We start from the raw sequence: 22357 nt of genomic DNA on the forward strand, positions 1-22357 counted from the left end.
GGGAAAGCGGGGGAAAATCGGAACACTCGCAAGACGTTTTCGTCTTGCGAAGCAAGCCCATAGGGAAATTCGTCTTGCGAAGCAGCTCAAAAACGGAAAACCCTTTCGTCTAGCGGGTTTTCCGTCTTGCGAGGCATTCGTCTTGCGGGGCACTACTGTATTATTATGCGCACTCCTCCCAGAGTCTTGCTGGGTCAAGTCTCATGTGTATTTTATTAATCAGGATCCAATCCTTCCTCGCTTTGGGAACGCTACTCTAAACCAAGGAAGTGAACAAGATCCGAGGGAGAAGATGGGAGGGGGATGCGGAAGGGCGACAGGAAGCAGTTCAGACTTTGAGGCTGAAGCAGAGGAGGGGGGTCATGAGGCTGATATACAATCACTAGGAGGGCAGAACAGAGGCCAGAGGGGCACAGGTGCAGTTTTGAGTCTGCTGGGGAAACATCTGAGCGAGGAGCCTTCGGAGGGTGCCAGGCTCAGTCCTGGAAGCTGCTCTGTAGGGGCAAGACCTGCTGGAAGTTGTCTCCTTGAATAAAGAGATAACTTTGCTGACAAGAGACTCTGCTGCCTGGCGCTGAACTGCATCGGACTCCAGGTCTGTGCTAGTCCAGGGCTCACGCTCTTAACTGACAGTTCTAGACCCGCGAAAGGGAAAAGGAGGGGGCAGCGTCACGGAATCAGGAAGCCTGCAAGTGCCAGGACCAAATCCTGCCTCTTTAGCATCTCAGAAGCAGCAGGCGCAAAGCCGGGTCTCCCAGGGACACCCCCCCCCGCTCACCCACACTCTTCATGGAGCTGCCAATCTTGGTGCTGACGCGCAGAAACTTGCTGAGGTCCCAGCGCGGGATCTTGACCACGCAGTAGTCTAGGCTGGGCTCAAAGCAGGCGGTGGTGGAGTTGGTGACCGAGTTCCTGGGGCAGAGAAGCGTACGGCTGGAAGGGACCCCAACCAACCCCCTGCAAGGCAGGACTCGAACCCAGGACCCCCTTTGTGGAAAGCTCTCCCCAGGGAGCCCTGCCTGGCACCGTCTTTGGTGCCAAGCGAGGGCAAGACGGCAAGGACAGCTAAAGCCCAGGCGTGAGCAAGACACAAGCCGGCCGCTTCTGTGTCTCAAGGGAAGCTTCTTGCAAGGAAAGCAAATTTTGATCCACAAGATGCTCAAGCAGTGAAGGACCCTCGGACCCCGTGAGCAGCAAGCCCCCCGCCCCAGCCGGGATTCGGCAGAGCGATGCCCCAGCCCAGGGCGAGGATTACCTGAGGACAGGCAGAGGGATGCCCAAAGCCAGCTTGGCAGCCACGTACGCCAAGGGGTAGCCGGTGGCCTTGCTGGCCAGCGCTGAGCTCCGCGACAGCCGGGCATTCACCTCGATGATGTAGTACTGCGGGTGGGGGGCAAAAGAGAAGGTTGCGGCAGCAGACCCAGCCCCCAAAAAGGGCACGGGGGTCTGAGCAGGCTCAGCCGGGGGCCAGAGAGGGCAGAAGCCGCCATGCGCTGCTCAGCCACAGGGCAGCCACCCCGCCCCACCTGCCGGGTCTCACCTGCTCAGATTCAGGGTTCAGGGCATACTGGATGTTGCACTCGCCCACGATGCCCAGGTGGCGCACCACCTTGATGGCCGTGGTGCGCAGGAGGTTGTACTCGCGGTCGTTGAGCGTCTGGCTGGGGGCCACCACAATGGACTCCCCCGTGTGGATGCCCAGGGGGTCCAGGTTCTCCATGTTGCAAACCTGGATTGGGGGGGGAGAGCAGGTGAGGCAGGTAGGAAGAGGGGGGCCCTTCTGGGGCACAAACACGCCCCTCCCACCACAAAAGCTGTTCCGGCAGTGGGTGACATCGAATAAGGTCTATATAGAGCGGGCAGATGAAGAATTGGAAATTTCTTTGTTTCTTAACTTTATTTCTCTCTCTTTTAATCCTTTCCTCTCTTTTTATCTATTTCTTTTTTCTCTTTCTTTTCTTTCCCATTGGATCTGTTTTTATTGTACCTAGATACAGTGGTACCTTGGTTCTAGAACGCAATCAATTCTGCAAGTCCATTCAACTTCCAAAACGTTCGAAAACCAAGGCACGGATTCCAATTGACACAGGAGTCCTGGAAACAATAGCTGACAGCTGCAATGGACGTTTGGCTTTCGAAAAACGTTCAAAAACCAGAACACTTAATTCCGGGTTTTCAGTGTTCAGGAGCCAATTTGTTCTTCAACTAAGCAGAACGAGAACCAGGGTTCCGCTGTAAATGTTTTAGTCTGGGCAAAAAAGAGAAATGATAATAATCCTTGTATCTGTATTTTACTGTATTTTAATATTTGGTTGGAAGCCGCCCAGAGTGGCTGGGGAAGCCCAGCCAGATAGGTGGGGTATAAATAAGCAAATTATTATTATTATTATTATTATTATTATTATTATTATTATTATTCTCTCTTTATAAATGCTAAAGAAATTTTCTCAAAGAAAGAGGAGGAGGGGAACTCTCCTTCAAAGGAAGTTTTTAAGTAGAGATAATAGAATTGTAGAATCGTGTTGGAAGGGACCCCCAGGGGTCATCCAGTCCAACCCCTGCAAAGCAGAAGTCTCAGTGCCAGACGGTCCCCCAACCTCTGCTTAAAAACCTCCAAGGACACAGAGTCCACAACCTTTTAGGGATCTCTCTTGGGGATCCTTTAGCTGTGATTTCCTTTCTCTTCTAGGAACCATTAGAGACTTGCCCAGACTGGCTGCTTCCAGACAGACATCCAACAGGTGAGGACCAACCGGGTCCTGTGAGCGCCAGCCCTGCCTCCTCGTACCCAACGAAGACCCCACCCCACCCCGCCGCTTACCGTGACGCAGTTGTCGTAGGCGTCCCGCACCACCTCGTACTCGATCTCCTTCCAGCCCTTGAGTGACTTGTCCACCAGCACTTGGGAGGTGTGGGCAAAGGCCTGGCTCACCAGCCCCGTCAGCTCCTCTCGCCCGTTGGCAAAGCCGGAGCCCAGGCCGCCCAGCGCGTAGGCAGAGCGCACAAGCACCGGGTAGCCCAGCCTCTCCGCCGCCGCCTGCGCCTGGGGGGGGGGGAGGAAGCAGTGAGGGGCCCGGCCTCCTCCAGGAGGGTCCCAAGGGTGCCCAGCGAAGGGCACCTCCAGGCAGTGCCCAGGAAGCCACTGTGGCCTCCCTGCAGTGCCCCCGGACCCAGCATTTTAATAGGCAAAATCACATTGTGCAGTGGAAGGAATACGTCAGCCAGTCCTGACAGACACAAGTTCTCGGAGTCCATTCACACTGCGAAGGGACTGAGGTTGAATCCTGACAAGACAGAAGTACTATTTTGGGGGGACAGGAGGTGGGCGGGTGTGGGGGATTCCCTGGTCCTGAATGGGGTAACTGTACCCCTGAAGGACCAGGTGCGCAGCCTGGGAGTCATTTTGGACTCACAGCTGTCCATGGAGGCACAGGTCAAATCTGTATCCAGGGCAGCTGTCTACCAGCTCCATCTGGTACGCAGGATCATACCCTATCTGCCTGCAGACTGTCTGGCCAGAGTGGTGCATGCTCTGGTTATCTCCCGCTTGGACTACTGCAATGCACTCTACGTGGGGCTACCTTTGAAGGTGACTCGGAAACTACAACTAATCCAGAATGCGGCAGATAGACTGGGGACTGGGAGTGAACGCCAAGACCATGTAACACCGGTCAGAAAGACCTACACTGGCTCCCAGTACGTTTCCGAGCACAAATCAAACTGTTGGTGCTGACCTTGAAAGCCCTAAACGGCCTCGGTCCAGCGCCGAGGGCCTTCTGGCGGTTCCCTCGCTGTTAGAAGCCAAGTTATACAGGGAACCAGGCAGAGGGCCTTTTCGGTGGTGGTGCCCGCCCTGTGGAACTCCCTCCCACCAGATGTCAAATAAATAAACAACTACCTGACATTTAGAAAACATCTGTTCAGGGAAGTTTTTAATGTGTGACATTTTGATGTATTTCTAATCTTTGTTGGAAGCCACCCAGAGTGGCTGGGGGTACAAATAAATTATTATTATTATTATTATTATTATTATTATTATTATTATTATTATTATTATTATCTGGGGGCAGCGTATGTGCTTAGGGGGAATGGACCCCTCTGCCCCTTTGTAGCCACTCATATCTAGCAGCCTCCCCGCCCCCTGATTTTCAGAAGCCCCCCTTTGACAAAGAGAAGCCAGCAGGGCTCTTCCAGACCTTCTTCCCACAGGAACAAGCCCCCCCCCCCCGCCGCCTTGGGGGGACCCCCCCCGCAAAGGAAAGGCCAGCCTTGAGCCTGAAGGTGGTCACCCTGCGCGAGCCCCTCACCTGTTCGAGGGAGCAGGCAGCCTCGCTGGGCGCCACGTGCTCCCCGATCTCCTCCATCTTCTCCACGAAGACCTTGCGGTCCTCCGTCATCTCGATGGAGGTCACCGGAGTGCCCAGGACGCGGACGTGGTAGCGCTCCAGGACCCCCGCCTTGGTCAGCTCCACGCCGCAGTTCAGGGCCGTCTGCCCCCCAAAGGTCAGCAGGATCCCATCGGGGCGCTCGTTCTTGATGACCTGGGGGCAGGGGAAGGAGGTGTCGGGGACTGGCGGGACTCCAGTGGAAAGGGGGCTGGAGCCTCGCCTGGGCGAGGGGGGCAGAGGTTTGTGGGGAACTGTGCTGGCCAGGAAGCGAGAGTTGGAGGCAGGAGACGATTCAGAGCTGGGGGAAGAGGTGGGCCAGGCAAGCGAAGGATCAGGTCCCTCCTCCTGCAGAACCAGGAGGGGACTGAAAAGGGAGGAGCAGAGGAAGTTGCCCCACGGGTGCAGTCTCCTAACGCAAGACATCTCTCCAAAGCTCTGGGGGCCAGCCAGGCACTGCTGAAGTCCCTGCTACGTGAAAGACTTTTCTCCCTCCCTCTCTCGTAACCGTATGACTCTGGGGCACCCAAGGAAGATCAGAAGGTTCAGGACAGAAACCGAGGAAAGAAGAATGGCAGGCGAAATTAATGGACTACGCAGAATGGGATAAAATGACAGGAAGGATTCGAAACCTGCAGGAGCAGAGATTCACAGAAGATTGGTAGAAATATACGAATTATTTGAAGAGCAACTGTAATCAACAAATTACACTAGTTTTGTAAGGAGGAATATATGAAATATTGCAAAGAAGAGAAAGAAGAGAAATACTGGTTATGATATTTATGTAATAGTGAAAGTAAGAAATGTAAATTAAGTGAAAAGATTGGAAAACTTTCAGGTGTGATTGATGAAAGTAAAAAAAATTGTATAAGATATAAAAGAATGTTTAACAATTGTGGAAAATGATATGTTAAAAAACTAATAAATATATAAAAATATAAAAAAACAGAAGGTTCAGGACAGAGAGAAGAAAGCCCTCTTCATGCAGCACAGAGTTAAACTGTGGAACTCGCTGCTACAATAATTCTTGGAGCAGAGGGGTAGCAGCGGCCACGACTTGCTGCCTTCAGATGACTCAGTATACCAGTTGCAGCTGGCTGGGCTAGATGCCCTTTGTGTGTCCCTCTACCATTCCACGGTGGGCGGGGGGGGGGGGAGCTCAGCTCACCTGAGCCACGTAGTCGGGGGTGATGGGCAGGAAGTAGACTTTGTCCGCCAGGCCTTTCGAGGTCTGCACAGTGGCAATGTTGGGGTTGATCAGCACCGTCTGAATGCTCTCCTCCTTCAGGGCCTTGATGGCCTGGCAGGGAGGGAGGGAGGGAAGGAGGAACTGGGTCAGTCCTGTCTGTGAGTGTCGTCCGGCCCTCCCCACCCCCACCCGTCTCGCCAACAAGGACGCCAGTCAAGGGAACGACCTCGAATTTGCAACCACAACGTTCACAATCTGAAGCAACGCACTTGCACAGGGCGGGCGGCCTATTGTGGGAAAGCAGTTTGCAAGGCTTCGCGTGGCCTTGGCTGATAGGGAGAGATTAGCCCCTCCAGAAGATGCTGGGGGGGGGTCTCAGCCGCACCCACACTCTGACAGGCCCCACATGCTCCCAGCACCCCGACCTCCCGCCAGTCACCCCCCCAAAAGCCCCAACCCCTCTCCCCCCAACCTAGGAACTTTAAAGTCTAGATCTGCTGCAGATATTTCTGCGAGATCAGGGACCTTCTGCACGGCTTGTGTCTGTGGTTGTGTATTTCAGTAAACAGAGTGCAGGAGTCTGAGTCATCCGGGAGGGGAGCATGTGTGTGTTGATTTACTAGGGTTTAGCATATTTTCTGGTTGCTATCCTGTTTATTATTTTAGAGATTATAAATGCCACATTGATTTGTTAAGCATAAACATGACTTCTGCGGTCATTGTGATGTCTAGCTTGTTTTTTGAGTTGCAGGTTTCCCAAGAGTGTTCTACAGATTGCAACTGCTGATTTGCTAATTATATGATTTTTGTTGTCCCTGTGATGATCTGAAATCTTAACCGCACACGGCTAAATTGTGAAATATTTATTCTGTTGTAGATTTGCTTGTTTATGATAAATTTTAGTTCTTTATTGGTGCTGTTGACATGTTTCTGTCATTTCTGAACATTGCTTTTCTGTGTTTTTATTACTTTGCTCCCAGCTCATTAAATTACAAATATAAATTCATGTTGTAATTTTGCTTGTTTACGATACAATTGTTTATTGATGTTGTTTACATTTTCTGATTTTTGTACGCTGCTTTTCTCTTACTATTTTCATTACTTTGCTCCTCACTCTGTGGAGTGAAGGGTAGTCTGCAAACAGCGTAAACAAGGTAAAATAAAATTACATTATTGCTACTTATTGTTTCGTAAGCAGCTTCGGGATTCGTCTCGACGGGAAAAAAGTGGCCTAGAAATACGATCCATCAAATGAAATCGATCGCCCTCCCCTCTCTCCTTCCACTCACCTGGGAGCCGGAGTAGTCAAATTCGCCCGCCTGCCCTATGGAGAGCCCCCCTGAGCCCAGGATGAGCACCTTGTGGGGGCGGGCAGTGCTGCTGGCGGGGGGCGCTTTGGCAAAGCAGAGGCGCTGCTGCAGGAGCTCACAAACTGAGGTGGGGGGGGGAGAGAAAGAAAAAGGGGGCATCTCAGTTAACTCAGTGGTCCAGCCCCACACGAGGCACCTGCGATACCTCAACCTGGACAGGGCAGAGACTGGGGCAGGCCCCACCAGCACGCAAGGCGGAAAATAATAATAATAATCACACAGATAAAGGTAAAGTTTTAGGGACGTTTTTAATATTTAACACTTTATTGTTTTTGATACTTGATTGGGAGCCTCCCAGAGTGGCTGGGGAAACTCAGCCAGATGGGCGGGGTATAAATAATAAATTATTATTATTATTATTATTATTATTATTATTATTATTATTATTATTATTATTGGACCCCTGACCATTAGGTCCAGTCATGGCCGACTCTGGGGTTGCGGCACTCATCTCACTTTACTGGCCGAGGGAGCCGGCGTACAACTTCCGGGTCATGTGGCCAGCAGGACTAAGCCGCTTCTGGTGAACCACAGCAGCGCACAGAAACGCTGTTTACCTTCCCGCCGGAGCAGTACCTATTTATCTACTTGCACTTTGACGTGCTTTGGAACTGCTAGGTTGGCAGGAGCAGGGACCGAACAACAGGAGCTCACCCCATTGCGGGGATTTGAACCGCCAACCTTCCAATCACCAATCTTCCAAGCACAGTGGTTTAACCCACAGCGCCACTCGCGTCCCTAATAATAATCATAATAATTTTTCTTTATACCCTCCCTTCCCCAGCCAAGACTGGGATCAGGGCAGCTAACACCAGGTATAAAAACAATTGATTGAAACACAACTTAAAAAATAAGATTAAAATACAACTTTAGAACGCAGCCTCATTTCAGTAGAAATTCAAATCAAAAACCTTTTGGGGGGATGAAAACGTCAAGTCTTCACCAAGGCTAACTATCCAGACTGGTCCGACGTGGACCAGAAAAAAGCCAGGGAAGTCCCCAAATAGGAGCCCCTCAGGGACCAGACCTGCCCCCCCCCCGAAGAGGCACCTGTCTCCGGGCTCTGCGCTCCCTCCGCCTGGCCTCGCACCGTCTCCAGGAAGATGTCGAAGAGACACTCAAGGTCTGTCGGTCCAGCGTTGTGCTCCGGGTGAAATTGCACACTGAAGGGGGGGAGAAAAGGCTTTGGGGGTCAGGAGCCCCAGGGGTGTGGGGAGACCCTGCCAGCGCACAGAATCCCGGAACTGGAGAGTCGGAGGGGAACCCAAAAGTCATCTGGCCCAACCCCCAGCATGCGCTCTGCCATGCACTGTCCTCCCCACTCCAAAGGGGTCAGGAGGGAGGGAAGACACCCCAGCCTCCCCCTGGAAACCCCCCCCCCCCGTCTCTCACCTGAAGAAAGGCTTGGAGTCGTGGACAAGGCCCTCGTTGGAGAGGTCGTTGGCGTTGCTAAAGAGGGGGGACCAGCCGGCCGGCAGGCTAGCCGAGTCGACCGCAAAGCCGTGGTTCTGGGAGGTGATGAAGCAGCGCTGGGAGCCCTCGTGGAGACACGGCTGGTTGTGCCCGCGGTTTCCGTACCTGCCCAGGTGGGGAGAGGGGGGCAGTCAGGCCTGGCCAGAGGGAGGAGCCAAAGGACTTCTGTGCCCAGCGCGAACTTGCCATGGAGAGACAGGACTGGCCAGAGGTGGCCTCCGCTGTCCTTAAGGGCCCTGCAGCTGGATCCGGCCCGTGACCCATCCAGTCCAGCCTCCTGTTCTCCCAGGGGCCAACCAGATGCCCATTATGGGAAACCAGCAAGCAGGATCCGGGCACCAGAAACAGGGAATGGGAAGCACCAACTGCGGAGGGAAAGCAGAGCCAACTTGGCTAGGAGCCATCCATGAATGCGTCAACTCCTCGTGCTAATAATAATATATTACTTGTACCCTGCCCATCAAAAGGGGTTGCCCCGCAACACGTGCAACACAATATAATAAACACAGTGAAACACTGGGTGTTAAAAACTCCTAATTCTCTTTTAAAGCCATCCAGGTTGGTGGCCATGTTAGAATTCCTGCTCCCTGTTTGCAATCATGGGATTGCTGTCTATCCCATGACGGTGTATGTTTTGACTCCACAGAGTGGGAAGTGACGGAAACAGGATGTTTGTGTTCCTGTGTTCCGTGAAGTGGGATTGTTGTCCTTTGTTCTCTCTCTTTGCTGTCTGATGCCAGAGAGAGAGGGAGCCGTGTTGCAGTGCTCTGTGTGTGTTTATATTTAAATAAAGTAGATTAGCCAAAATGCTGAGGTCTGTTACGCAAGTTGCGCAAACTCTGCAGATCCCTACGTGTGCTAATGTCGGTTGGCATCGGTCGCTGTGATGTTCAGGCAGAAGAAAGCTTTTGAAGCTCCCGAACGATCGACCAGGAGGGAGGGAACATGCCAGTCGGGCATGTATCTCTGCCAGGGTCCTACTTGAGAGGAGGACAAGCTCCTGACAGGCCCTCACTGCCTCCTGGGGAGGGAGTTCCACAGGTTAACCGTAAGCTGCAAAAAAGGGGGGGCTTTTGCGTGACTGCCCTGACTCTCCCCCCCACAGACACCTACTTCATCTTGTAGGTCTTGGCCCCGATGGCCAACGCCAGCAGCTGGTGGCCCAGGCAGATCCCAAAAACGGGCTTCGGGGTTGGCAGCTCCAGGACGCGGCGCAGGTTGGCAACCGTCACTTGGCAGAGCTGGGGGTCTCCAGGGCCGTTGCTGACAAACAGACCGTCGAACTCTGGGAGGAGAATCCAGAAATGGGGCAAGCTGGGACCCTTCCCCAAGCGAGGAGAGACCCCCAGACCCAAGGCCTCCCCTCCCTGTGTCCGTCCAGTGCCCAGGAAGGCTCCTGCCAGCAGCCTCCACCTGGCCCCGGCCGCCCCGCTCACCTGCGCTGTCCAGGGGGTGGTCCCAGGGCACCACTCTCACGGCTGCGCCACGGCTGCAGAGGCACCGGATCTGGTTGTACTTGAGGCCACAGTCGACGGCCGTGATCCTGACGGATCCCCCGGGGTTGAAGAGGCGGGGAGCCTAGTCAGTCGGGGGAGGCAGGGAGGAAGAGTGAGGCTAATGGCCAGAAAGGGAGCCTCTCAGGGTGGGCAGGGGGCACTCAGGTGCCAGGCTGCTTGGCCATGATGGCCCTGTGCTCCCGGCCACCCTCTGCTTAAGAACGTAAGGAGAGCCTGCTGGATGAGGGCAGTGAAATCGAACCCAGCACCCTGTCCTCCCAGCGCCTCTTTTGTGAAACCCACAAGCAGGATTCAGGCGCAAGAGCCCTCTGCCCTCCTGTGGGTTCCAGGAAAGGGCATTCAAAAGCGTTGCTGCCAGGAGTAAGGCAGCAAGAAATCGCATGGTGTCAGTGAAGTTCGCTCTTTATTCAAGGAAACAAGGTCTGCTCAGGAGGCCAGGCCTAGTAAGCACAGTAACTCCTCCTGCTGCATCTTGCCCCCATGAGGCTGATATTTGCCCAAGTCTCCTCCTCTCCCAGGTTCTTTCCAAGCAATCTGAGACTTTGTTGGTGTGCCTGTCTCTGCCCCTCCCTCTTCATGCCTCTTCTGGTTCTGGAAGGGAGTTTGTCACAGGAGGGGGGGGGACCCATCTCTGCCTCTTGGTCTCCCTCCTCTCCTCCAGCTTCTGCCTCCGATTCTGGACTGCTCTCTGGCACAGACTCTCCCCGCTCACCAGGTCCTGTTACCCCTTCTGCTTTTGACACCTTCTCTTCCCAGGCTTCTCCCTCTGACCACTCACCACTGTCCACCACCCCTCTCTGGGCTCTGAGCCTTCTTTCCGTGGGGGTCCCCAGCTGCTTCCTCCCACCCTTCTTCCACGTCCAAGCAGCCCACGAAACCTCCAGCCGTGGAGACCGGAGCACAGCTAAGCCCTGCTAAGCCCCCAATGCCAAGGGCCAGAAGCAAACTCTGCCATGCACAAAAGCAGACCCCCTCATGGGCAGCCAAGCCCTGCAGCAGAACCACCGCCTCCGAGAAGCCCAGGCGCCCCCACCCTTCGCAAGGAGGAATGCCCACCCACCCAAGAGGACACAGGAGGGGGGCTGGGCTCCGATGCCAACCTGGCACCAGCAAGCAGGGGAATCTCCCTCTTGTCAAATTGCAGGCGGGCATTTTGCCTGCACCTCTGGACCAGACAGATGTGCTTCGCAGGCCAGACTCAGCCCACCCCCCCCCCGTCAGACATGCCACCTCCAGGTCCGACCGCCCAAGCTCCCCTCTTGCCCCCCCTACCTGGAGGGAGACCTCCTTCACCAGGTGCCTCTTGTTGGGGTCCTCAAAGGGCAGGTGGGTGTTGGGGACACCGTCGGGCACCAGCCTGCCCAGCAAGCTGCCCTTCTCCCGGATCCTCTTGGTCAGCGCACGAGTGTCCACTCCTGCAAGCACAAGGGGTCATTCAGCACCAGGTCAGGCTCATCCGCCCCTGCCAGGCTCAGCGGGAGAACCAAGGCAGCCCCACAGAGCGGCCCCTGGGCAGAGACGCACAGCCATGCTCGGCCACCGAGGGGCAGAGAACAGCTCATCGCACTTCTGTGGGGGCAAATTCTCCCCGCCATCAGGGGAAATTCTCCGTGATCAGGGGAAAGAGACGGCGGATGAAGACTGGAAGAAATTTAAAATTTATCTTAAGAAACATTGTAAAATTAATAAATGTTAAAATGTTGAAGTTTTTGAAAAAAGGGGATTACAGCTGCAAAAGATTAAGTAAAGGGAAAGAATAAGGGAAAATTGGATAAAATCAAGGGGTAGGATTCGCTGAAACAAATTTGGAAATTGGGATGCAGAAAGGGGAGGTATGGGGAAGTCGGTGAAGTAAGGTTTAAGAAATAAGGATTTGAAATTATACATGTTTGTTTATGTGTTTGTTTGTTGTTATTGTGTAATGTTTGTGTTTATAAAAATTGTGAAAAACCAATAAAAAATTTATTAAAAAAAAATTCTCCCCGCCACCTGGAGGAATTATAGAAGGGACCCCAGGGGTCATCTAGTCCTGCCCCCGCAGTGCAGGAAGCACAACTAAAGCGCTCTTGGTGGATCACGTGGCCACCTGAGCTCTGCTTAAAACCTCTAGCAAAGGAGAGTCTGCCATCTGGCAAGGGCGTCTGGAACGCTGTCCGACAGCTCTTAGGTGCAGAAAATTATTCCTAGAGTTTAGCCAGAATCTTCTTTCTTGCCATTTCCATCTGTTGCTTTGGGCCCCACTGACTGGAGCATCAGAAAACAAGCTTGGGACGCCTTTCAGATACATGAAGGGGGCTCATATGTTCCTTTTCAGTGCCCCCCCTTTCCAAAGGGCCTCTCCCTCCCCATGAGGATGCCGTCTTTGTTTTGTTCCCCCCCCCCCCCCGGCTCCTCCTGGGTTCACTAAATCCAATCTCAGCTGACATTTTGCATCGTGCAGAGAGATGGTCTTTTCTATCAACAACAGCAGGAAAAGTGGGGGCGACAGGGAAGGGGGCCGAAGGGGCCTGAGGAATCCACAATGGACAGGGTGCTTTGGAGAACAAGCTCAGTAAGATTTGGAAGGAGAGGCCCCCCGTCTGCTCACAGGCTGCTCCCGCCCAGAATCCCAAATGTGGCGGAAACACCTGAGTATTTGTCACAAGGATTCCTGGGGGTGTCTATAATCCCCCCCATTTCTGCATTTTCCACCTATGTGTTTCCCCCCACAGGAATCTAATAATGGAGGTGAAATAAAAAAACTTAAGGTCTTATATACATATGATAAATGTTCACAAATGTACCAAGCAAATAGGTACATAAATATATAAACCGCACGTCTGAAACCCCACAGAAAAAGTCCTGAAACCATTTTGTCCCTCCCAAATTGACCTCAAATATTTATCTGCAAGGTAGAAGGAAAATGGAAAAGCCTCCCCATTGCCGTTTCATTCACAAATCCTGTCTTAAGGGTATGTCTGTGTGTGAATAGGGTGACCCTGTGACCTGGCTCAGGAACTAAAAGTATTTATCATTACAAAAGACCAACTAGGCTCCCCAGGTAATTCAATCAAGTGACCATTAACAGGTAACCTGCCAGACAGGAGATAAACAACGCACTCAGATTTCCGTTGTAGACCGCCTTTTCTGTGATGTATCTGTGGGGTGGTCTTGAGCCACACCCCTTCTGTGATGTAGGTATGATGTGTCTGGGGGTGCAGCTGAGGGAGGGCACCAACAGGCTCAGCCCTCTGGCCCCTCGCCAGCCCCTCCTGCCGCCCCCCAGGGCCTTCCCGCCGGCCCTGACCTTACCTTCCAGGCCAGGAATCCCCTTTTCCTGCAGCCAGCGGTCCAGCGAGGTTGTGGCGCTCCAGTGGCTGGGGTTTCGGGAACACTCGCCGACGATGAGGGCCGCGACGTGGATGGAGCTGGACTCAAACCACTAGGAGGAGGAGGAGGAGGAAGGGGAGAGGGAATCAGGGCCAGCGTCCCACCACCAGGAATATCAGAAGCGGCTGCTGGGTCCGTCCAGGTGGGCCCATCGAGTCCAGCAGCCTGTTTCCCCAGGGGCCACACAGGTGTCCTTAGTGGGAAGCCAGCAAGCAGGATCTTAGCACAAGAGCAACTCTCCTGTAGTTTTTGGAGGCACGGCTGCCTCCAGCTGTGGAGAGGGACCATCGCCATCTTGGCCAGCAGCCACAGAGAGCCCACCATGAATTTGTCTCATCCTCTTTCAATGCCTTGGCGGCCACCATTGCCTCCACAGTTTACCCATATTTCTCGCTCTATAACATGCACCCAACCATAAGACGCACATAGTTTTTAGAGGAGGAAAATCGGTAGGCATGCCACCCATAGGCATTCCCTCCATAAGACGCACAGACATTTCCCCTTACTTTCTAGGAGGAAAAAAGTGAGTGTTATGGTGCAAAAAATACGGTAACTACATTATTGTTATTATAATTTATATCCATGCCCTATGCCTGGGGGTTTCGTGGTGGATCACAGAATAAAACCACAAAATACATAAACAAAACACAAACAAGCCAATAACACCCCCAGAGAAAAGAGCCACATTTTAAAAGGGCAGAGGATGCCAATCAGATCAATCAAAGGTTAAAAAGGAACATTTTTGCCTGGCACCTAAAGGTGTATAATGAAGGCACCAGGCGGACTTCTCTGGGGAGAGCATCCCACAGCCACTGCAGAGAAGGCCCCGCTCTCATGTTGCCACCCTCCAGGCCTCTTGCAGAGGAGCCACACGAAGGAGGACCTCAGAGAATGATCTCAGGATCCAGGTTCATATGGGAAGAGGCTGTGTTCGAAATATTGTGGTCCTGAGCCATTTAAGGCTTTATAGATCAAAACCAGCACTTAGAATTGGGTCTGGAAACTAACTGGCACCCAGTGCAGTCGGACCAGGATTGGTGCAATATGTTCAAAACGTCTTGCTCCGGTGAGCAACCTGGCCGCTGAATTCTGCACCAGCTGAAGTTTCAGAGGCAGCCCAATGTGTAACGCATTGCAGTAATCTAACCTTGAGGTTGCCAGAGCATAGACAACAGGAGTCAGGCTCTCTCTGTCCGGATAGGGGCTTAAGAACTGGGCCACCAGCCGAAGCTGATGGAAGGCACTCCAGGCCACGTGTTGCGTGAGGGACATTGCAGTGCACGTTGAGGGTCCCTCCTCCCCCACTTGATGCGCGAGGGGGGCTGTGAGAGTGGGATACGCCCCACAGAGAGGCCCACCTGGGACCCACATCATAATATCTGCAAAAGCAGGGAATTACCATTTCAGTCCTGCAAGATTGTTTCTTAGCTCCCTGCATGAACCCCGTTGATCCGATCAAGGTTTTTTTAAACAAATTTAATTTACGACTTCTCTAAATACAAGCCCAGGCCGGATTCCAAAGGACTAATGCTTGGCCTTTCTGACAGCGACAAGAACCCTCAAGGACCGGCTTATTCCCAGGAGCGGATGTGAAACGCGGCTGTGTCATTTGTATCGGCCTCTGCTGAGAAGCCGCTCATCGATCGAGATGACAAGCCACGTGAAGCAGAACCAGGAATCTCTGCCCGCCTACTCACCCGGCTGAGCCCGTACGGACCCTCCTCGTCCGGCGGGACCCCATAATTCCCGACCAGGGGGTACGTCAGCACCAGGATCTGCGATTTGTAGGAGGGGTCCGTCAGCGCTTCGAGGTAGCCCACCATGCCGGTCTGGAAGACTGCGGAGAGGGAAGGCAGAGGAGGCCTGGTCAGCACCGCAAGGCCCTGGCCAAAGGGTCAGTCCTCCTGCCCCGATCCGTGGGGGGTGGCTGGCCGCACCCCCAGGCACTTGGCCAAAGCCACTTCAGGGGGCTGGAGGGTCACTGGGGGGAATTGAGACAGATGCCGCTGCCGCTGCGCCATCAATGGGGAATCCCAGCGAGCTGGGCAGGGTACAAATAATAATATTAATAACAATAATAATAATTATTATTGCCTGATCCCCCCCAGGGTGTTTCAGAGGAAGCAGAGACAGAGCAACCCTGGACCTAGACCTCCCTGCCCCCTTCCCGCGTTCTCTGGGGCCGCGCTGATCTCGGTCCTGCCAATCCCGAGGCCACCACATCCCTTCTCAGGTGACGATAATTAGAAGTGCGCCAGAAGCCGCTCAGGTATCAGGTGCTGCTCCCCTGCAGGAGGGAAGGGGGGCAGGAAGGGGGGCACAGCGGTCCCAGTGCCCACTTCTGGGACGCCCCCCCCCACAAAATTAAGAGGGCAGTGGAGATGGGGGGGCTGCCTGGCCTGGACCTCAAAGGGGGCGTCACACGCAGACACTCATCCATTTGTGGGCATTTAGGAAGTTTCCCGACTTGTTTTAGGAGCCTCAGGTCCAGATCGTAGAATGGCAAACTTGGGGAGCTGGAAGGGACCCTCAGGGGTCATCTAGCCCAGCGCAGAGCCCGGTCTCCGCTTAGAGCTGCACATTAGTCTCACTCTTTTTTTGGGGGGGGTCTTATTTTGTTTTCATGCCCTGTCATTTTGCTATTATTATGGGCTGGGGCCCGAGAAACTGGCATTAGCCAGAGGTCTCTGTGGGGCCCTGAGGGGTCTCGCCCGCCCCCTTTCTCCAGGATTATTTCTGCAACACAAAGCAAAGTAGCAGAAGCCTGAAGGGGGGCGTGAGAGGAGACCCCCCCCCAGCCAGGCTTGCTTCCTCTGGGGTGTCCCAGGAGCCCCCCAGCCCCCTCGGCAGGGGAGCAGAGAAAGGGCCCGATCCAGATGCCGAGGGGTGGGCCCGATTTTGCCTTGGAGCCCCATTGCAGCCCAGCAGGCCTGGCGAAACCCCCACCCCCCGGATGGCACTCTGGACGCGCTCAGAGGCGCTCTCCATCGGCTGCGGCCCCGGATCTATGGGGGGGGACCCCGATCGCCCCCCCCCAAGCCGGAGAAGAAGGGGAAGCCCCTCGCCCACGTGGAGGGAGCAGGCTCCGTCTGGGGGGGCGGGGCAGGCCCGGACGCGGAGGAGGACAGGGAGGGGAGGGGGATCCCGCCTTTGTGCCCCCCCACCTGGACCCCCCCGACCCCCCCAAAAAGACTCACCCACTTCCCCGGCGGCGGCGACCTTGGGGGCTCCGAAGGGGCGCCCTCGCACCAGCGTGCCATCTTCCAGCACCAGGCTGCCCATCGCGGCGCCGGGCACGTGGGCGAGCGGGGGGGAGCGGGAGCGCGCGGAGCCGGAGGGAGGGAGGGAGGAGGGAGGCGGGCCGGATCGGGGCCGGAGGGCGAGGAAGGAGCGGCGCGCCGAGGAGGAGAGGCGGAGCCGGCGAGGCCGGGGAGGAAATGACCCGCCAGGGGGCGGGAGCCGGAGGAGGGGAAAGGGCTGCGGACCCCAACCTGCCCCTTTCCCCCTTCGGGGGGGATGCAAGAGCCCGGATCGGGTCCCTAAGGGGGTTCCCTGTACCGGGAGAAAAGAGCAGAGAATCTGGAGAAGCAAAGCCAAGCCGGATCTCCAATATGAAAGTGTTGCCACGGGGTCCCCACTCGCAGGAAGGCGATCCCTGGACAATGCTGCGCAAAGCCCTTTATATAGACTTCTGAAATTGCCCCCCCTGGAGCCCGAGACCCCCCCCTCCCTCTCCACCCACCCACCCATCACAGAAGAGGTGTTGCTGCTAATCCTGTCTGCCAGGTTATCTGCCTTATCTGATGGCCTTTCCTGGTAATCTGGCCATTCCTTTGAGATGGTGATTTCCCAGTTCCTGAGACAAGGGGGGGCTCCCTCCTGGCAGAGAAAACATCGGGTCAGTGGGGGAATCAAAAATGGTTTCAGGTCGGGCTTCCTGTGCTTGCTTGGTACCTTTAGGAACATTTATTATATATTCTAAGACACAGATAGGTAGCCGTGTTGGTCTGCCATAGTCAAAATAAAAAAATTCCTTCCAGTAGCACCTTAAAGACCAACTAAGTTAGTTCTTGGTATGAGCTTTCGTGTGCATGCACACTTCTGCAGATACACTGGGGTTCTCCACGGCCCCCCAGCCACACTTGAATGGAAACCCACTCTTCCTGCACTGCTTTTAATGAAGGGATGCATCCTTTGCAATGTTATCGCTTCTTTTTTCCCATTAAAAAGTGCCGTTTATGAAGTTTGCAGAGGAGGGCTACCCGCTGTAATAGATTACACGGACAGAGGGAAGGCCCCACTCTGCTGACTGTGCCCTGTGCCCAGGCAAGCCTCAGAAATGCCGTTTTGTGCAAGCCACATTTCAAATGCACCCAACCTTTTTTGGGGAGGCAGTGAAAGATTGCTGGCCACCAGGGAGGCCAGGCCAAGAAGCCAGCGGATTTCGCTTCTGGCATCACCCAACGAGGTCAAGGCTCCCCGGAAGCCGACAGCCAGCGCAAGGGAGCCGGCAGCTGGGCAGGACTAGTGGGAGTTGTAGTACAACATCTGGGAGGGCGCCACGTTGGCAGAGGCTGCTCAGACTTCGGCCCAGACCCCGGGGCATGGGCGGCGAGCAGCAAATGCCTGGCGCTGCTGCACAGCCGCAGAGAACTCTTGCCATTGTTATAAGAATTTTAAGGTCTTAGGTAAAGGTCAAGGGACCCCTGACCATTAGGTCCAGTCGTGACTGACTCTGGGGTTGTGGTGCTCATCTCGCTTTATTGGCCGAGGGAGCCAGCATACAGCTTACGGGTCATGTGGCCAGCAGGACTAAGCCGCTTCTGGCAGCGCATGGAAATGCCATTTACCTTCCCACAGGAGTGGTACCTATTTATCTACTTGTACTTTGACGTGCTTTCGAACTGCTAGGTTGGCAGGAGCTGGGACCGAGCAACAGGAGCTCACCCTGTCGTGGGGATTCGAACCACCAACCTTCTGATCAGCAAGCCCTAGGCTCAGTGGTTTAACCCACAGCGCCACCCGCGCTATATGTAATAAATGTTCATAAATGTACCAAGCAAACACGTACATAAATATATAAAGCACATGTCTGAAACCCCACAGAAAAAAAGTCCTGAGCAAATTGACCTCAAATACCGTATTTTTCACTCTATAACACGCACCCGACCATAACACGCATGTAGTTTTTAGAGGAGGAAAATCCATAGGCATGCCACCCATAGGCATTCCCTCCATAACACGCTCAGACATTTCCCCTTACTTTCTAGGAGGAAAATAGTGAGTGTTATGGTGCAAAAAATACGGTATTTCTCCGCAAGGTCAAAGTGGGAAACCTCCCCATTGTCTCTTTCCTCACAAATCCTCTCTTAATGGCACATTTAAGATCTGAATAGGGTGTGAGCCTGTGACCTGGCCCAGGAACTAAGTATTTATCATTACAAAAGACTGGCCAGGCTCCCCAGGCAATCCAATCAAGTAACCATTAAACAGGCGTTGCAGGAATTTATGTATTGGGGGGGGGGTTGCCCCTCCAGTAGATATGCACATGCAGCCCACTACCAAAGTCAGAACGATCACTTTTGTGACTTTTGTGATTTGTCCCCGCAAAACACTTCATCACAGTTTCTTCCTGCCTATTCAAAGGGCCTTTGCTGCACAATACCAAATGTTGGAATTCACTGATAAATGTATCTCTGTACTGGCTCACTGGGGAAACTTCAGAAATTCATCTACATCTGTGAGCTCAGCTCCTCAGCAGCCCCTCTGCCTGAGGGATAATCCCTGGCATCCTGATACCTGAGTGCCAGACAGGTAGCCATTCCAGAAATAGCAAACCCAGATGAAGACAAAAGGGTGGGATGAACTTGGCTGGGAAACAGGGAAATGTAAAGATCTCTTTTGTTCCACTTGAAGGGTGTTTGGTGGAGGGCAAGGGGAACCATGGGGCAGGGTCCAGGATGCTCAGATTACTGCCACCAGACCTCCCCTTTCATGATGTCAGTTACAGATAGGTAGCCGTGTTGGTCTGCCATAGTCAAAATAAAAAAATTCCTTCCAGTAGCACCTTAAAGACCAACTCAGTTAGTTCTTGGTATGAGCTTTCGTGTGCATGCACACTTCTTCAGATACACTGAAACAGAAGTTGCCAGATCCTTCTATATAGTGAGAAGGTGGGGAGGGGTATTACTCAGAAGGTGTACTGGAAGGAATTTTTTTCTTTCATGATGTATTAGTGATGCAGTTTGGAGGGTGTAACATGGGGATGAGCAGCTAATAAAAGTTTGGGGGCTCTTTTGTATGCGGCTTCCATCTTGTTCCACCTTGTGGCAGATGGGAGTCCTGTCACGACAGTCTTCAATCAAGACCAAGCCTCCTGGCTGCTGTTTTGCTCTGGTGTCCTTGCTTTTTGTCCAAGGGAGTCCTCAGATTTCTCCGTTAACACAGGTAACCTGCCAGACAGGAAATAAATGACGACAGGAGATAAACAACGCACTCAGATTTCTGCTTTAGCTCGCCCTTTCTGTCATGTAGGTATGATGTATGGAGGGGTAGTCTTGGACTACAGGGCGGGCAATTTAAAATGTCTATATAAGGGTGGGCACACCTTTGTCCTGGGTCCTCCTCCTTTCCTGCGTGTGAAGGGGGCACCCTGTTGCAACAGATGAATAAAGATCAGGCTTATGAGCTGCTTTGCTTCTCAATATTCTCTGGTTGGCCTCTGTTTTTTCCTCCGACCGATGGAGAACCTGCGAAGGACTCTATAAGGGCTCTTGTGTCCCCCATAAGGGAATAAGGGCAGATTTCCATTTATTACACCAACCCCCGGTTCCCGTTGCCCCAGGTGCCTCTGGCAGCCCTTGGCACGTGCCTCTCCTTGGCATGTCTTTCCTAGGGAGTCCAGCAGGGGGCACTACTCTGCCTCCAGGACGCGCATGCGGCTTAGGCAGGATCAGTGCATTGTGGGAGGATGAGGTGGGGGGGTGGAGGCTCACCCTGGGCAGATCTCCAGGCGCAGCAGCCAGCAGGGGGCGCTTTGCAGGAGGGGCAGTGCCTGCGTTGAAGAGCCAGACAGGCTTTGAGCTGCATTTATTTGTGGGGCACCTTAGCAAGGAGGAGCCACGCTCCATTCCCTGGCAGAAGCAGCCGCCTTGAGGGTTTGCCACTCAGTGGTTGCTCACTTCAGCTGCAATTCCTGCAATTCCACCCCCATCCCCACCCCCGGACACTGAGGTCCAGCGCCGAGGGCCTTCTGGTGGTTCCCTCATTGCGAGAAGCCAAGTTGCAGGAAACCAGGCAGAGGGCCTTCTCGGTAGTGGCACCCGCCCTGTGGAACGCCCTCCCACCAGATGTCAAAGAGAAAAATAACTACCAAACTTTTAGAAGACATCTGAAGGCAGCCCTGTTTCGGGAAGCTTTTAATGTTTGACAGACTATTGTATTTTAATATATTAATATAATATTTTAATATTCTGTTGGAAGCCGCCCAGAGTGGCCGGGGAAACCCAGCCAGATGGGTGGGGTATTATTAATAATAATAATAATAATAATAATAATAATAATAATAATAATAATAATAATAATTATGGCAGGGGGTTGGTCTAGATGACCCACTCTACAAATCTATGGTGTGTATGGGGAATGTTCAAGTGTTGAACCAGAGACTCCGTGAAACAAACTCTCAAGTATTTTCACGGCAAGAATTTTGTTTTGTTTGCTAGAGGCTCCTGAGGCTGTTTTAAGGGAAAACACTTGAGGAAATTAGACCGTACAAAAAGCCTTCTGGATCAGACCAAAGGCCCACGGTTACGGAAGTTACGGGGGGGGGGCACATCTTTAAAGTTGTTAAATGTTACAAATATTATGCATAAATGTAACCTTTCGACTTGACGGCTCAGGGAAGTTACCTAGCTTTAACAATCATATAAAATCAACTCCTTTGCCAGTTTCCTCCATTTCAACACTATTTTGCCCTTGGAAACAGGACGCTTTTCCCTGCCACCTCCCCAAGCCTGAGGACATGAATACACACCTCCCACCCCAGGAAGTGCCCAGAGGTGGCAATTGCTGAACTGATTGTTGGCCAAGGGAAGCCTAATCCCATCACCAGACATGCAAAGGAAGTTCTATTGTACTTTGGGTGGTGGGACTTCAGAGGTGTTTCCTATGCTAATCTTATACCTGGGTCTTGCCCTTATGCTAATCTTGTACCAAGGACTTGTCTGGACATCTTTGCCAAGGTTAAACTAGTGTACCCCCAGTCTACCCCTCCCCTTTCGGGACATGTCAGTGATGTAGCAATAATGCATCAATGATGCTGTATGTATTGTATTCTGGGATGTGGTGGGAAAGTTTTAAAAGTCTTTGTCACCCCATCCTCGAGGTTCAAAATTCCTCTTTGAAATTGTTGCACAATAAACTTTGGTCTGCAGCTATTTGCTCTGGTTGGGGGCTGGACTCCTTCCTTTCTTCTGCAGGGACCCGCGGGCTCTGCCCAACCAGCTGGGGGACTGAGCAGCCTCACACCTAGATTTTTCCGCAACACCCACCTAGTCCAGGGCTCTCACGTGGGCCAAATTTCAAATTGCTCCCTGGGTGTAAAGCTGACACCAGCAGAAGAGCTGCTTTGGGCCCCAGATGCTGTAGCAGGAACCCCCCCCCAATCATTCTGTTTGTACAAACTTCACACACTCACACTCACACACTACATACGCCACATTTCTGTTATAAATTCATAGAAGAATCAACCATACATCGGATTTGCACTGTTCCATTTTTATTTTACTCCATATGACAAGGACTATCAAAGGGGGGTGGCTTGGCTCTGGTCAGCCATAATCCCTTCACCATCCCAGCACATCCACAGGAGCCCTGCCCAGTTCCTATGTCAACCCTGATGATCCCAAACAGAAGACCATCAGGATCACAAAGAACTTGCATATGGGAGTGGATTCAGCATGGACTGAAACAAAGGACAATAATCAGATCTTCCCTCTGGGGGCAGGAAACTGCAGACTCCCCTTTGTCTCCTGGAAGTGACTCATGGGGGGGGGA

At 53.2% G+C, this 22357-nt stretch overlaps 1 protein-coding gene across 2 annotated transcripts in view; it reads right to left on the minus strand.

Annotated features, from left to right (window-relative positions):
* Window positions 1–16604, minus strand: part of CAD (carbamoyl-phosphate synthetase 2, aspartate transcarbamylase, and dihydroorotase) — a 52654-nt gene extending 36050 nt beyond the window's left edge. For both annotated transcript variants that reach the window (XM_082217184.1, XM_082217183.1), the window contains exons 1-15: window positions 16501–16604; window positions 15001–15140; window positions 13226–13355; window positions 11207–11349; window positions 9854–9995; window positions 9531–9702; window positions 8337–8522; window positions 7995–8107; window positions 6864–7006; window positions 5554–5685; window positions 4308–4541; window positions 2822–3043; window positions 1541–1729; window positions 1256–1380; window positions 779–912 (exon numbers count right to left, since the gene is read on the minus strand). In XM_082217184.1, coding sequence (XP_082073310.1) covers window positions 779–912; window positions 1256–1380; window positions 1541–1729; window positions 2822–3043; window positions 4308–4541; window positions 5554–5685; window positions 6864–7006; window positions 7995–8107; window positions 8337–8522; window positions 9531–9702; window positions 9854–9995; window positions 11207–11349; window positions 13226–13355; window positions 15001–15140; window positions 16501–16585 — 2290 coding nt within the window. In that variant the 5' untranslated portion in view covers window positions 16586–16604. The remainder of the gene's footprint in view (window positions 1–778; window positions 913–1255; window positions 1381–1540; window positions 1730–2821; window positions 3044–4307; window positions 4542–5553; window positions 5686–6863; window positions 7007–7994; window positions 8108–8336; window positions 8523–9530; window positions 9703–9853; window positions 9996–11206; window positions 11350–13225; window positions 13356–15000; window positions 15141–16500) is intronic.
* Window positions 16605–22357: the final 5753 nt, after the last annotated feature.

This window comes from Podarcis vaucheri, assembly GCF_965113315.1.
Source record: "Podarcis vaucheri genome assembly, chromosome: 3".
In the NCBI taxonomy this organism is placed as follows: Eukaryota; Metazoa; Chordata; class Lepidosauria; order Squamata; family Lacertidae; genus Podarcis; species Podarcis vaucheri.